The sequence below is a fragment of the Somniosus microcephalus genome, chromosome 7 (genome assembly GCF_052327205.1).
Source record: "Somniosus microcephalus isolate GS21.2 chromosome 7, FLI_Smic_1.0, whole genome shotgun sequence".
In the NCBI taxonomy this organism is placed as follows: Eukaryota; Metazoa; Chordata; class Chondrichthyes; order Squaliformes; family Somniosidae; genus Somniosus; species Somniosus microcephalus.
The window spans coordinates 262945924-262958883 of NC_140993.1; the positions used below are offsets into that span (position 1 = coordinate 262945924).

Sequence of the window (12960 nt, forward strand, 5' to 3'; positions counted from 1 at the left end):
TGTTTTTAAGTTCTACCCATAAGGCCTCATTAGAGGAACCCGCTAATATATCATCCCTCCTTACAGCAGTAATTGACTCCTTAATTAATATTGCAACACCCCCTCCCCTTTTACACCCCCCTCTGTCTCGCCTGAAGATTCTATACCCCGGAATATTGAGCTGCCAGTCCTGACCCTCCCTCAACCATGTCTCCGTGATAGCAACAATATCGTACTCCCATGTGCTCAACAACAACTTCAGTTCATCCACCTTATTTGCAAGACTCCTTGCATTAAAATAAATGCCTTCCAGCCCTGCCATATTCCCTTTTGCCTTCACATATTTGCTCTGCCTTCCCAGCTGACTTGTTTTTTCCTCTGTATTTGGCTGTAAATCAACCCCTACTATAGCTCCACTCTGTACCCCATCCCCCTGCCAAGTTAGTTTAAACTCCCCCCCCAGCAGTGCTAGCAAACCTCCCCGCAAGGATATTGGTTCCCCTCTGGTTCAGGTGTAAACCGTCCGACTTGTACAAGTCCCACCTTTCCCAGAAGCAGACCCAGTGATCCAGGAAACTAAAGCCCTCCCCCCTGCACCATCCCTTTAGCCACGCATTCATCTGTTCTATCTTCCTATTCCTATACCCACTAGCACGTGGCACCGGGAGTAATCCAGAGATTACAACCTTTGAGGTCCTGCTCTTTAATCCTTCACCTAGCTCCCTAAATTCTTGCTGCAGGACCTCATCCCTCTTTTTACCTATGTCGTTGGTACCAATGTGGACCACGACCTCTGGCTGTTCACCCTCCCCCTCCAGAATGCCCTGCAGCCGCTCAGTGATATCCTTGACCCTGGCACCAGGGAGGCAACAAACCATCCTGGATTCATGTCTACGGCCACAGAAACGCCTATCTGTTCCCCTTACTATAGAATCCCCTACCACTATTGCTCTCCCACTCTTTTTCCCCCCTTCCTGGGCAGGAGCACCCCCAGTGCCAGGAAGTTGGCTGCTGCTGCCTTCCCCTGGTGAGTCATCCCCCTCAACAGTATCCAACAGTTGTAGAGGATTATATTATTAGGGGGATTGATAGCATCCTTTGTAAACAAGATCAAGAGTCCCACATGCTATGTTGCCTACCTGGTGCCAAGGGGAGGGCCATCTCGAACCAGCTTGAAAGGATGTTGGAAAGGGAGGGGGACAATCCAGTCGTGGTCCATGTTGGGACCAACAACATAGGGAAGAGTAGGCAAGAGGTCCTGTTTGGGGAGTACCAGGAACTAGGAACTTAAAGAACAGGACCTCAAGGGTTATAATCTCTAGATTATTATCCGAGCCATGTGCAAACTTGCGTAGGGATAAGATGATTAGGGAAGTGAACACGTGGCTAAAGGAGTGGTGTGGGAAAGAGGGGTTCGGGAAAGAGGGGTTCCATTTCGTGGGGCGCTGGCACCAATATTGGGACAGGAAGGAATTGTACCATGGGGAAGGACTCCACCTGAACCGGTCTGGGACCAGGGTCCTAGTGGAAAGGATAAATAGGGTGGTCACAAGGACTTTAAACTAGTAAATGGGGGTGGGCTTAGGTGGAAATTGTAGTACAAATAGTACTTCAAAAACAAACAAAAAGGAAGAGAGTAGAGTAACAGTCAGAAATTGTGCTTTAGGCATTACATGGAAAGAGAAAACTAAAAGATGTAAAGTGATTAAATAAGAAAGTGAGTAAAACATTCGAGCTGAAGGACAGGCTAGGGTGTGTGGCCCAAATAAGCGTTCTTTAAATGCACGGAGTATATAAGGAATAAATTGAATGAACTGCAGGTGCGAATTCAACTTGGAGGGTATGACATGGTAGCCATTACTGAGACATGGCTGCAAGACGGTCAGGGCTGGGAACTAAATATACCAGGTTATAAAGGTCTGCTGGAAAGATAGGGAAAATGGCAGAGGGATAGGAGTAGCCTTAGTGATTAAGCATGAAATCATTTCAATGATGAGAAGATATAACGAGAGGTAAGCAGGCAGTGGAGACTTTATGGGTAGAATTAAGAAATAGGAAGGAATTAAGACTGCAGTGGGAGTTGTGTATAGAAACATAGAAGATAGGAGCAGGAGTAGGCCATTCGGCCCTTCGAGCCTGCTCCACCAATGAGATCATGGCTGATCATCCAAATTCAGTACCCTGTCCCTGCCTTCTCCCCATATCCCTTGATCCCTTTAGCCTCAAGAAATATATCCAACTCTTTCTTGAATATATTTAATGAATTGGCCTCCACCACTCTCTGTGGCAGAGAATTCCACAGGTTCACCACTCTCTGGGTGAAGAAATTCCTCCTCATTTCAGTCCTAAATGGCTTACCCCTTATCCTTAGACTATGGCCCCTGGTTCTGGACTCCCCGGCCATCAGAAACATCCTTCCTGCATCTAGTCTGTCCAGGCCTGACAGAATTTTATAGGTTTCGATGAGATCCCCTCTCAATCTTCTAAACTCCAGTGAGTATAAGCCCAATCGACACAATCTCTCCTCATACGTCATTCCTGCCACCCCAGGTATCAGCCTGGTGAATCTTCGCTGCACTCCTTCCATGGCAAGAACGTCCTTCCTCAGGTAAGGCGACCAAAACTGCACACAATATTCAAGGTGCGGTCTCACCAAGGCCCTGTACAACTGTAGCAAGACATCCTTGTTCCTGTACTCGAACCCTCTTGCTACGAAGGCCAACATACCATTTGCCTTCTTAACCGCCTGCTGCACCTGCATGCTTACCTTCAGCGACTGGTGCACAAGAACACCCAGGGCTTTTTGCACTTCCCCTTCTCCCAATCTATTGCCATTTAAATAATAATGTGCCTTCCTGTTTTTGCCACCAAAGTGGATAACCTCACATTTATCCACATTATAGTGCATTTGCCATGTTTCTGCCCAATCACCCAACCTGTCCAAATCGTACTGGAGTTTCACGACATCCTCCTCACAGCATACCCTCCCACCCAGCTTTGTGTCGGCTGCAAATTTGGAGATATTACATCCAATTCCCTCATCCAGATCATTAATATATATTGTGAACCGCTGGGGTCCAAGGACCGATCCCTGCGGTACCCCACTAGTCACTGCCTGCCACTCGGAAAAGGACCCGTTTATTCCAACTCTTTGCTTTCTGTCTGCCAACCAGTTCTCTATCCAAGTCAATACCTTGCCCCCAATCCCATGTGCCTTAACTTTACATGCTAATCTCTTGTGCGGGACCTTATCGAAGGCCTTCTGAAAGTCCAGATACATCACATTCTCTGGTTCTCCCATATCTATTTTACCAGTTACATCCTCAAAAAATTCCAGTAGATTAGTCAAGCACGATTTACCTTTTGTGAATCCATGTTGACTTGTCTGATCCTGTCCCTGTTTTCCAAGTGCTCTGCTATTACATCTTTTATAATGGACTCTAGCATTTTCCCCACTACTGATGTCAGGCTTACCGGTCTGTAATTCCCCGTTTTCTCTCTACCACCTTTTATGAATAGTGGGGTAACATTAGCTACCCTCCAATCCATGGGTACTGTTCCAGATTCTATCGAATGTTGGAAGATGATCAGCAATGCATCTACTATTTCTAGGGCCACTTCCTTAAGTACCCTAGGATGTAGATTATCAGGCCCTGGGGATTTATCGGCCTTCAAACCCATCAAATTCTCTAACACCATTTCCCTACAAATACTGATTTCTTTCAGTTCCTCCCTTTCATCAGACCCTATGTTCCCCGGCATCTCTGGGAGGTTATTTGTGTCCTCCTTTGTGAAGACAGAACCAAAATATGTATTTAGTTGGTCTGCCATTTCTTTGTCCTAGAAGCAACAAAGGGTCACGCCATATTAGATTTAGTCATGAGTAATGAGCCAGATTTAGTTAACAGCCTAACTGTGAGTGAACATTTATCCAATAGTGATCATAACATGATTGAGTTTATGCCCAAGGGGTAAGAGCTCTATTTGCCAATAAAAACCAGCCAGGGATGACTAAAAGTAAGGGACAGCATAAAACAAAGAAAAAGCATACAAAAATGCAAAAAATAGTACAGATCCCAGCGAATGGGAAAGATACAAAGAACAGCAAAGGGTCACAAAACAGATAGTAAGAGCTACAAAAAGCAAGTATGAAAAGAAATTTGCAAGGGATATCAAAATCAATACAAAGAATTTTTACAATTACATTAGGAAAAAGGTAGTCAGGAGCAATGTTGGCCCCTTAAAAACTGAAAGCGATGATATTGTCAATGATAATAAGGAAAGGCCGGATATGTTGAATAATTACTTTGTGTCAATATTTACAGTAGAGGAAGAGGATAGCATGCCAGAAATCCCAAGGAAACTAATATTAAATCAGGGATAGGGATTCAATAAAATTAACTTAAGTAAAATAACAGTAATGAAGAAAATAATGGCAAAGTGTGACAAATCCCCAGGACCAGATGCTTTCCATCCCAGGGTTTTAAAGGAAGTTAGTGAGAACATTGTAGATACCCTAACTATAATCTTCCAAAGTTCTCTCGATTCAGGAACCCTTCCTTTAGATTGGAAAATTGTGTATGTCACTCTGCTATTTAAGAATGGCAAGAGGGGGAAACCAGGGAATTATAGACCAGTTAGCCTGATATCTGTTGTCAGGAAATTGCTAGAGTCTATAATTAAGGATAGAGTGACTGAACACCTCCAAAATTTTCAGTTGATCAGAGAGAGGCAACATGGATTTGTAAAGGGTAGGACATGCCTGACAAACCTGGTTGAATTTTTTGAGGAGGTGACTAAAGTAGTGGACAGGGGAATGTCTATCGATGTTATTTATATGATAAAGTCCCACATAAGAGACGGTTAACTAAGGAAGAAGCCCACAGAATTGAGAGCAAATTATTGACCTGGTTAGGAAATTGGCTGAGCGGCAGGAGACAGAGAGTAGGGATAATGGGTAGATACTTAAATTGGCAGGATGTGACTAGTGGTGGCGCACAGCGATCTGTGTTGGGGCCTCAACTATTCACAGTATTTATTAATGACTTAGATAATGGCATAGAAAGTCATACATCCAAATTTGCCGATGACACAAAGATAGGCGGCATGGTAGGCTGTGTTGATGAAAGCACAAAATTACAAGTGATCGACAGATTAAGTGAATGGGCAAAACTGTGACAAATCGGTTTCAATGTAGGCAAAAGCGAGGTCATCCACTTTGCACCTAAAAAGGATACAACAGAGTACTTTCTAAATGGTGAAAAGCAGTCCAGAGAGACTTGGGGGTCCAGGTACATAGATCATTAAAATATGTCATGAACAGATACAGAAAATAATTTAAAAAGGCTAATGGAATGCTGCCCTTTATATCTAGAGGACTAGAATACAAGGGTGTAGAAGTTATGCTGCAGCTGTATAAAACCCTGGTTAGACCACACCTGGAGTACTGTGAGCAGTTCTGGGCACCACACCGTAGGAAGGATATATTGGCTTTGGAGGGAGTGCAGCGTAGGTTTACCAGAATGATACCCGGACTTCAAGGGTTCAGTTACGAGGAGAGATTACACAAATTAGGGTTGTATTTCCTAGAATTTAGAAGGTTAAGGGGTGATCTGATCAAAGTTTTCAAGATATTAAAGGGGGACAGATAGGGTAGATAGAGAGAAACTATTTCCGCTGGTTGGGGATTCTAAGACTAGGGGTCATAGTCTAAAAACTAGAGCCAGGCCTTTCAGGAGTGAAATTAGAAAACACTTCTACACACAAAGGGTGGTCGAAGTTTGGAACACTCTTCCACAAACGGCAATTGTTGCTAGATCAATTGTTAATGTAAAATCTGAGATTGATAGCTTTTTGTTAACTAAAGGTATTAAGGGATATGGGCGAAGGCGGGCATATGGACTTAGGTCGTAGATCAGCCATGATCTCATTGAATGGCGGAAAAGGCTCAATGGCCTACTCCTGTTCCTATCCAAGTGCTCGTACATCAACTTAAAAATTGACTTTAAATTATACTCTATACTTTACTTATACTTTAAATGGGCTGTGGCAGGTAACATTCACGCCACAGAAGTGCCAGGCAATGACTATCTCCAACAAGCGAGAGTCTAACCACCGCCCCCATGACATTCAATGGCATTACCATCGTCGAATCCCCCACCATCAACATTCTGGGGGTCACCACTGACCAGAAACTTTACTGGACCAGCCTCATAAACACTGTCAGAGGCTGGGTATTCTGCGGCGAGTGTCTCACCTCCTGACTCCCCAAAGCCTTTCGACCATCTACAAGGCACAAGTAAGGAGTGTGATGTGCGGCACGGTGGCATAGTGGTTAGCACCGTTGCCTCACAGCGCCAGGGACCCGGGTTCAAATCCGGCCTCGGGTGACTGTCTGTGTGGAGTTTGCACATTCGCCGTGGGTTTTCTCCGGGTGCTCCGGTTTCCTCCCACAGTCCAAAGATGTGCGGGTTAGGTTGATTGGCCATGATAAAAAAAAAATTAAAAAAAATTGACCCTTAGTGTTAGGGGGGGATTAAATACGTGGGGGTTACGGGGATAGGGCTTGGGTGGGATGGCTGTCGGTGTAGGGACCGGGTGCTAGGGTTTGGATGATCAGCCATGATCTCGTTGAATGGCGGAGCAGGCTCGAAGGGCCGAATGGCCTACTCCTGCTCCTATCTTCTATGTTTCTATGTGAGGGAATATTCTTCACTTGTCTGGATGAGTGCAGCTCCAACAACACTCAAGAAGCTCGACACCATCCAGGACAAAGCAGCCCACTTGATTGGCACCCCATCCACCATCTTAAACATTCACTCCCTCCACCACTGGCGTACCGTGACTGCAGTGTGTACCATCTACAAGATGCACTGCAGCAACTCGCCAAGGCTTTTTTGGCAGCAGTTCCCAAACCCGCGACCTCTTCCACCTAGAAGGACAAGGGCAGCAGGTGCATGGGAACACCACCCTCGCCAAGTCACACACCATCCTGACTTAGAAGTATATCGCCGATCCGTCATTGTCGCTGGGTCAAAATCCTGGAACTCCCTACCTAACAGCACTGTGGGAGTACCTTCACCACACAGACTGCAGCGGTTCAAGGCGATGGCTCACCACCACCTTCTCAAGGGCAATTAGGGACGGGCAATAAATGCTGGACTTGCCAGCGACGCCCACATCCCATAAAAAATGGGAAAAAAAAACTTAGTTGAACAAAAATTGGATAAAAACACCATTTTGAAAAGTTAGCTTGTCGGAGAGTACCAGAAACCATACACTAAACACTGTGCTTTTCTTTAAAAGTAGTATGTTAAGAATATAAGAAATAGGAGCAGGAGTAGGCCATTCAACCCTTTGAGCTTTTTTTTTCCAGATTAAGTACTACTTTTTGTAATACTAATTAGAGTATAAAATATTTTAAGATAGTTGATAAAATAGTTTCCTTTGATGAAACTTTATCATAATTTTTACAGTAAATGCCCTTTTAGCTCTAATACACCTTCATGAAAGCCCAGCTTTTCAGTATTAACAAACTAGTTTTGAGCAAATTGGGAACCAGATTATCGGTAAAATAGATGACGGAGGTAAAACTGATCAGAAAATAAAGATCTAAACAATTCCACTTACAGCATTGCATTATCCTGAATGATAATGGTAGACTCGAGCAGAAGTTATTAATTACACCAGTGTTTTTTTCCCCTCACTATTTTTCTCCCCCTTCCAATCTCTCCTGATGGTGTTGACTGTTTGCGCAGGTATTGTTCCCAAGGCACCAGATATCTGTCCCCTGGCCCACAATGATGTAATATTTTAGCACACGAGGGGGTCTTCTTGCCTGTGGTGAATTTAGGCCACGCTCAGTAGCTGAATTTATACCAGTACCATTTTCTTTTCTCCCCAAACTAATCCCAGAAGAAAAATGGAACAAACAAACTCTGCTTACCCTCTCTGTATCAGTAAAGGCTGGAGCTCAGCAATTGGTAAACCTTCTGGAGTAAAATACTTCAGCAGCTCTTTGGCATCAAGCTGAACTGGAAGTACTCTCTGGCTATCCTTGGGTCCCAAGAGAGTCTCCGATGAGCTTGCCAATATGGAACCAGCCCTGGATGCAAATAAACAGAGCTAGAAATTAAACATACCAGTAAAAAAGACAGACTTACATTTATATAGCATCTTTTACGACCTCAGGATGTCACAAAGCACTTTACAGCCAATGACATGCTTTAAGTGTAGTCATTGTTGTAATGTAGGAAATATATACTTAAAATTCATAAAGTTACAGTAATAATTTGTTAGTTGCTTACCCCTAATCACCTTTCTATCATACTAATCATCACAGCAATATCAATCAATTCATCATAAAGTAGTCATCAAAAGAATAAAGGAGAGTTGCAAATGTATATTCTGCCTATGCTTCATTTTTGGGGGATTGTTGATTAAAAAATACAAATATAAAATCAAACAACTGTAGTGAAACTGTATTATGAACTGAACTAAACTGTAAATGCACAGCACGTTAATCAGTATCTGTAAATAGAAAAGATCGATTAATATCTGTGCATTAAACAGATGCCAACAGACCTGCTGTGTATTTCTAGCATTTCTGTTCATATTTGTTTCCATTTGCAGTTTAAAAAAAACTTTATCAACTGGATGGCAAGTTACTGTTAACTTGGCTATTTTTTTTAGGAAGATAAATAAAGTTTAGACTGCATATCACCCATCAGCAGGCACTTCTTATTGGTAACTTTTAAAATTGTGCATGTATGTAGAGAATTATTAGAGGGTTAAATATTAATATAGTTGCTAAAATAATGGAAAAAAGCTAGTTAAGATCTGAAAGAACCTTTTGCTTCACTTAACATTAACACAAATAAGTATACAGTTCTGCTCTGTCCTGCATTAGTTTCGTTTTCACTTCTGTACTTTTCTAACTTGGCATCTTTATAAGGTCGAGCAAATGTTTCCTGTAATAAAATACTTGTCAAAACCCAGTACATTTGATCTTTTATTAACAAATTAGTTAGAAAGCGCTAGACATTTTTAATTTTTCTCAATTTCAACTAAAGAACATGTTCCACATTGTTTTGTTCAGATAGACCCACTCTCCCCATATATTTCTAGGTTGAAGATGCCAAGAAACATGAAATTAAAGAATGTGAACATTTAAATAATCTATGTACAAAGTAACAATTTTGTACTGTGGAAAAATAAGGCCAATACGGCAATCTGCATGTATTACCAACTGTGTCCTTGCACAAATTAATTGGTTACATTCAACTCTAAAATGTCTCCTTGAGCAATGCAAGTTGTTTCAAAATAAAGGCAGTTTTCCTCAAACTGGTCCCAGCTATTGTTTACAAAGTGGCTGCCACATTTGCTGCCCAAACACAATCAATTTTATCAAAGTTTTCAGACAAAAAAAAAGTGTAGCTGTGTGGTGATTTATATCTCCATGTATCATATTGCTGGATTTAAAACCAAAACACATAGCTAATAAGCAAGTCCAATCAGTCAAGTTTCCCCCTCTGCCCTCCGAGAAGTGTCAGCTCCATTTCTAAAAAAGAGGATTTTTTTTTTTTTTTTTTTTTTTAAAACAAGTGAAGTCTGAGGAGTCTGGGTGATGCAGCGGGGTAATGTTCCATCTAAAATTACACTGGTTAAAGTAATGATCCACCAGTTACAAGAATGAACTACATTCAAAGAATGTGAAGAACATGCCACACCACTCATACTGGAAAATTGCTGTTCATGTCCTATTTGCATACAACAGAACTCATTTGTCATTATGCATTTCTTTACAGTTGACTCCACATAATTGAATGCTTTATGCTCACATTATACGAGCAATTGACTCCGCAACTGCAGAAACCACAGAACACCTACACAGGGAGCAAGACCGTTTTTTTTTTAATCAGGGAGATGTCTTGTGTCCCCGACGACCATGTGTGCAGGAAGTGTATCCAGCTGCAGCTACTGGCAGACCGCATTGCGGCGCTGGAACTGCGATTGGATACATTAGACCATTCGTGATGCGGAGGACGTCGTGGATATCACGTTTAATCAGTTGGTCACACCGCAGGTAAAGGTTGCACAGGCAGAAAGGGAATGGGTGACCAACAGGCAGAGTAGTAGGCGCAGGCAGGTAGTGCAGGAGTCCCTTGTGGACATCCCCCTCTCAAACAGATATACCACTTTGAATACTGTTGACGGGGATGGCTTATCAGGGGAAAGCAGCAGCAGCCAACTTCCTGGCACCAGGGGTGGTTCTGCTGCACAGGACGGGAGGGAAAAAGAGGGGTAGAGCCATAATAATTGGGGATTCTATTGTAAGGGGAATAGCCATGCGTTTCTGCGGCCACAAACGAGACTCCAAGATGGTGTGTTGCCTCCCTGGTGCAAGGGTCAAGGATGTCTCAGAGAGGCTGCAGAACATTTTGGAAGGGGAGGGTGAACAGCCAGTTGTCGTGGTGCATGTAGGTACCAACGATATAGGTAAAAAACGGGATGAGGTCCTAAAAGCTGAATATAGGGAGTTAGGAGGTAAATTTAAAAATAGGACCTCAAAGGTAGTAATCTCAGGATTGCTACTAGTACCACGTGCTAGTCAGACTAGAAATAGAAGGATATTTCAGCTGAATACGTGGCTAGAGGAATGGTGCAAGGGGGAGGGATTCAAATTCCTGGGACACTGGAACCAGTTCTGGGAGAGGTGGGACCAGTACAAACCGGACGGTTTGCACCTGGGCAGGGCTGGGACCGATGTCCTAGGGGGAGTGTTTGCTAGTGCTCTGGGGAGGGTTTAAACTAAAATGGCAGGGGGTTGGGAACCTGAGCAGGGAGACAGAGGAAAGGGAAACCAGGATAAAAGCAAAAGATAGGAAGGAGAAAAACAAAAGTGGCAGTCAGAGAAATCAATGGTTTAAATCAAACATGGTCACAGTAAATAATAATTCTAAAAGGTCTAAGAGCGTTAAAAAAACAAGCCTGAAGGCTTTGTGTCTTAATGCGAGGAGCATTCGTAATAAAGTGGATGAATTAGCTGCGCAAATAGAGGTAAACGAATATGATTTGATTGGGATTACGGAAACATGGCTCCAGGGTGGCCAAGGCTGGGAACTCAACATCCAGGGGTATTCAATATTCAGGAAAGATAGGCAAAAAGGAAAAGGAGGCGGGGTAGTATTGCTGGTTAAAGAGGGGATTAACACAATTGTAAGGAAGGATATTAGCTCTGATGATGTAGAATCTGTATGGGTAGAACTGAGAAATACCAAGGGTCAGAAAACGTTAGTGGGAGTGGTATTTAGACCTCCAAACAGTAATGCGGAGGTTGGGGATGGCATTAAAAGGGAAATTAGAGAAGCGTGCATTAAGGGCACAGCAGTTATCATGGGTGACTTTAATCTACATATAGATTGGGCGAACCAAATTAGTAACAATACTGTGGAGGAGGAATTCCTGGAGTGTATACGGGATGGTTTCCTGGACCAATATGTCGAGGAACCAACTAGAGATCAGGCCATCTTAGACTGGGTATTATGTAACGAGAAAGGATTAATTAGCAATCTTGTTGTACGAGGCCCCTTGGGTCGGAGCGATCATAATATGATAGAATTCTTCATTAAGATGGAGAGTGAAGTAGTTGACTCAGAGACTAGGGTCCTGAATTTAAATAAAGGAAACTACGATGGTATGAGGCGCGAGTTGGGTAGGATTGATTGGGGAATGTCACTCAAAGGGTTGATGGTGGATAGGCAATGGCAAACATTCAAAGACCGCATGGATGCACTACAGAATTTGTTCATCCCAGTTTGGCATAAAAAAACAAAAAAGGTGACTCAACCGTGGCTAACAAGGGAAATTAGGGATAGCATAAGATCCAAGGAGAGAACATATAAATTGGCCAGAAAAAGCAGTAAACCTGAGGATTGGGAGCAATTTAGGATTCAACAAAGGAGGACAAAAGGATTAATTAAGAAGGAGAAAATAGAGTATGAGAGTAAGCTTGTAGGAAACATAAAAACTGACTGTAAAAGCTTTTATAGATATGTGAAGAGAAAAAGATTGGTGAAGTCAAGTATAGGTCCCTTGCAGTCAGAATCAGGGGAATTTATAATGGGGAACAAAGAAATGGCAGACCGATTAAATACATATTTTGGTTCTGTCTTCACAAAGGAGGACACAAATAACCTCCCAGAGATGTCGGGGAACATAGGGTCTGATGAAAGGGAGGAACTGAAAGAAATCAGTATTTGTAGGGAAATGGTGTTAGGGAAATTGATGGGATTGAAGGCGGATAAATCCCCAGGGCCTGATTATCTACATCCTTAAGGAAGTGGCCCTAGAAATGGAAGATGATCAGCAATGCATCTACTAACATTCGATAGAATCTGGAACAGTACCCATGGATTGGAGGGTAGCTAATGTTACCCCACTATTCAAAAAAGGTGGTGGAGAGAAAACGGGGAATTACTGACCGGTAAGCCTGACATCGGTAGTGGGGAAAATGCTAGAGTCCATTATAAAAGATGTAATAGCAGAGTACATGGAAAACAGTGACAGGATCAGACAAAGTCAACATGGATTTACAAAAGGTAAATTGTGCTTGACTGATCTACTGGAATTTTTTGAGGATGTAATTGGTAAAATAGATAAGGGAGAACCAGTGGATGTGGTGTATTTGGACTTTCAAAAGGCCTTTCGACAAGGTCCCGCATAAGAGATTAGCGTGTAAAATTAAGGCACATGGAATTGGGGGCAAGGTACTGACTTGGATAGAGAACTGGTTGGCAGACAGAAAGCAAAGAGTTGGAATATACGGGTCTTTTTCCAAGTGGCAGGCAGTGACTAGTGGGGTACTGCAGGGATCGGTCCTTGGACCCCAGCTATTCACAATATATATTAATGATCTAGACGAGGGAACTAGATGTAATATCTCCAAGTTTGCAGACAACACAAAGCTAGGTGGGCGTGTGT

The 12960-nt window shown here is 42.9% G+C and overlaps 2 protein-coding genes across 4 annotated transcripts in view; one reads left to right on the top strand and one right to left on the bottom strand.

The window, feature by feature from the left end:
* Positions 1–12960, bottom strand: part of mtbp (MDM2 binding protein) — a 104232-nt gene that overhangs the window by 26926 nt on the left and 64346 nt on the right. For all 3 annotated transcript variants that reach the window (XM_085993687.1, XM_085993686.1, XM_085993685.1), the window contains exon 16: positions 7925–8083. In XM_085993687.1, coding sequence (XP_085849813.1) covers positions 7925–8083 — 159 coding nt within the window. The remainder of the gene's footprint in view (positions 1–7924; positions 8084–12960) is intronic.
* Positions 1–12960, top strand: part of mrpl13 (mitochondrial ribosomal protein L13) — a 178281-nt gene that overhangs the window by 5541 nt on the left and 159780 nt on the right. The gene's annotated exons all lie outside the window — the stretch shown is intronic.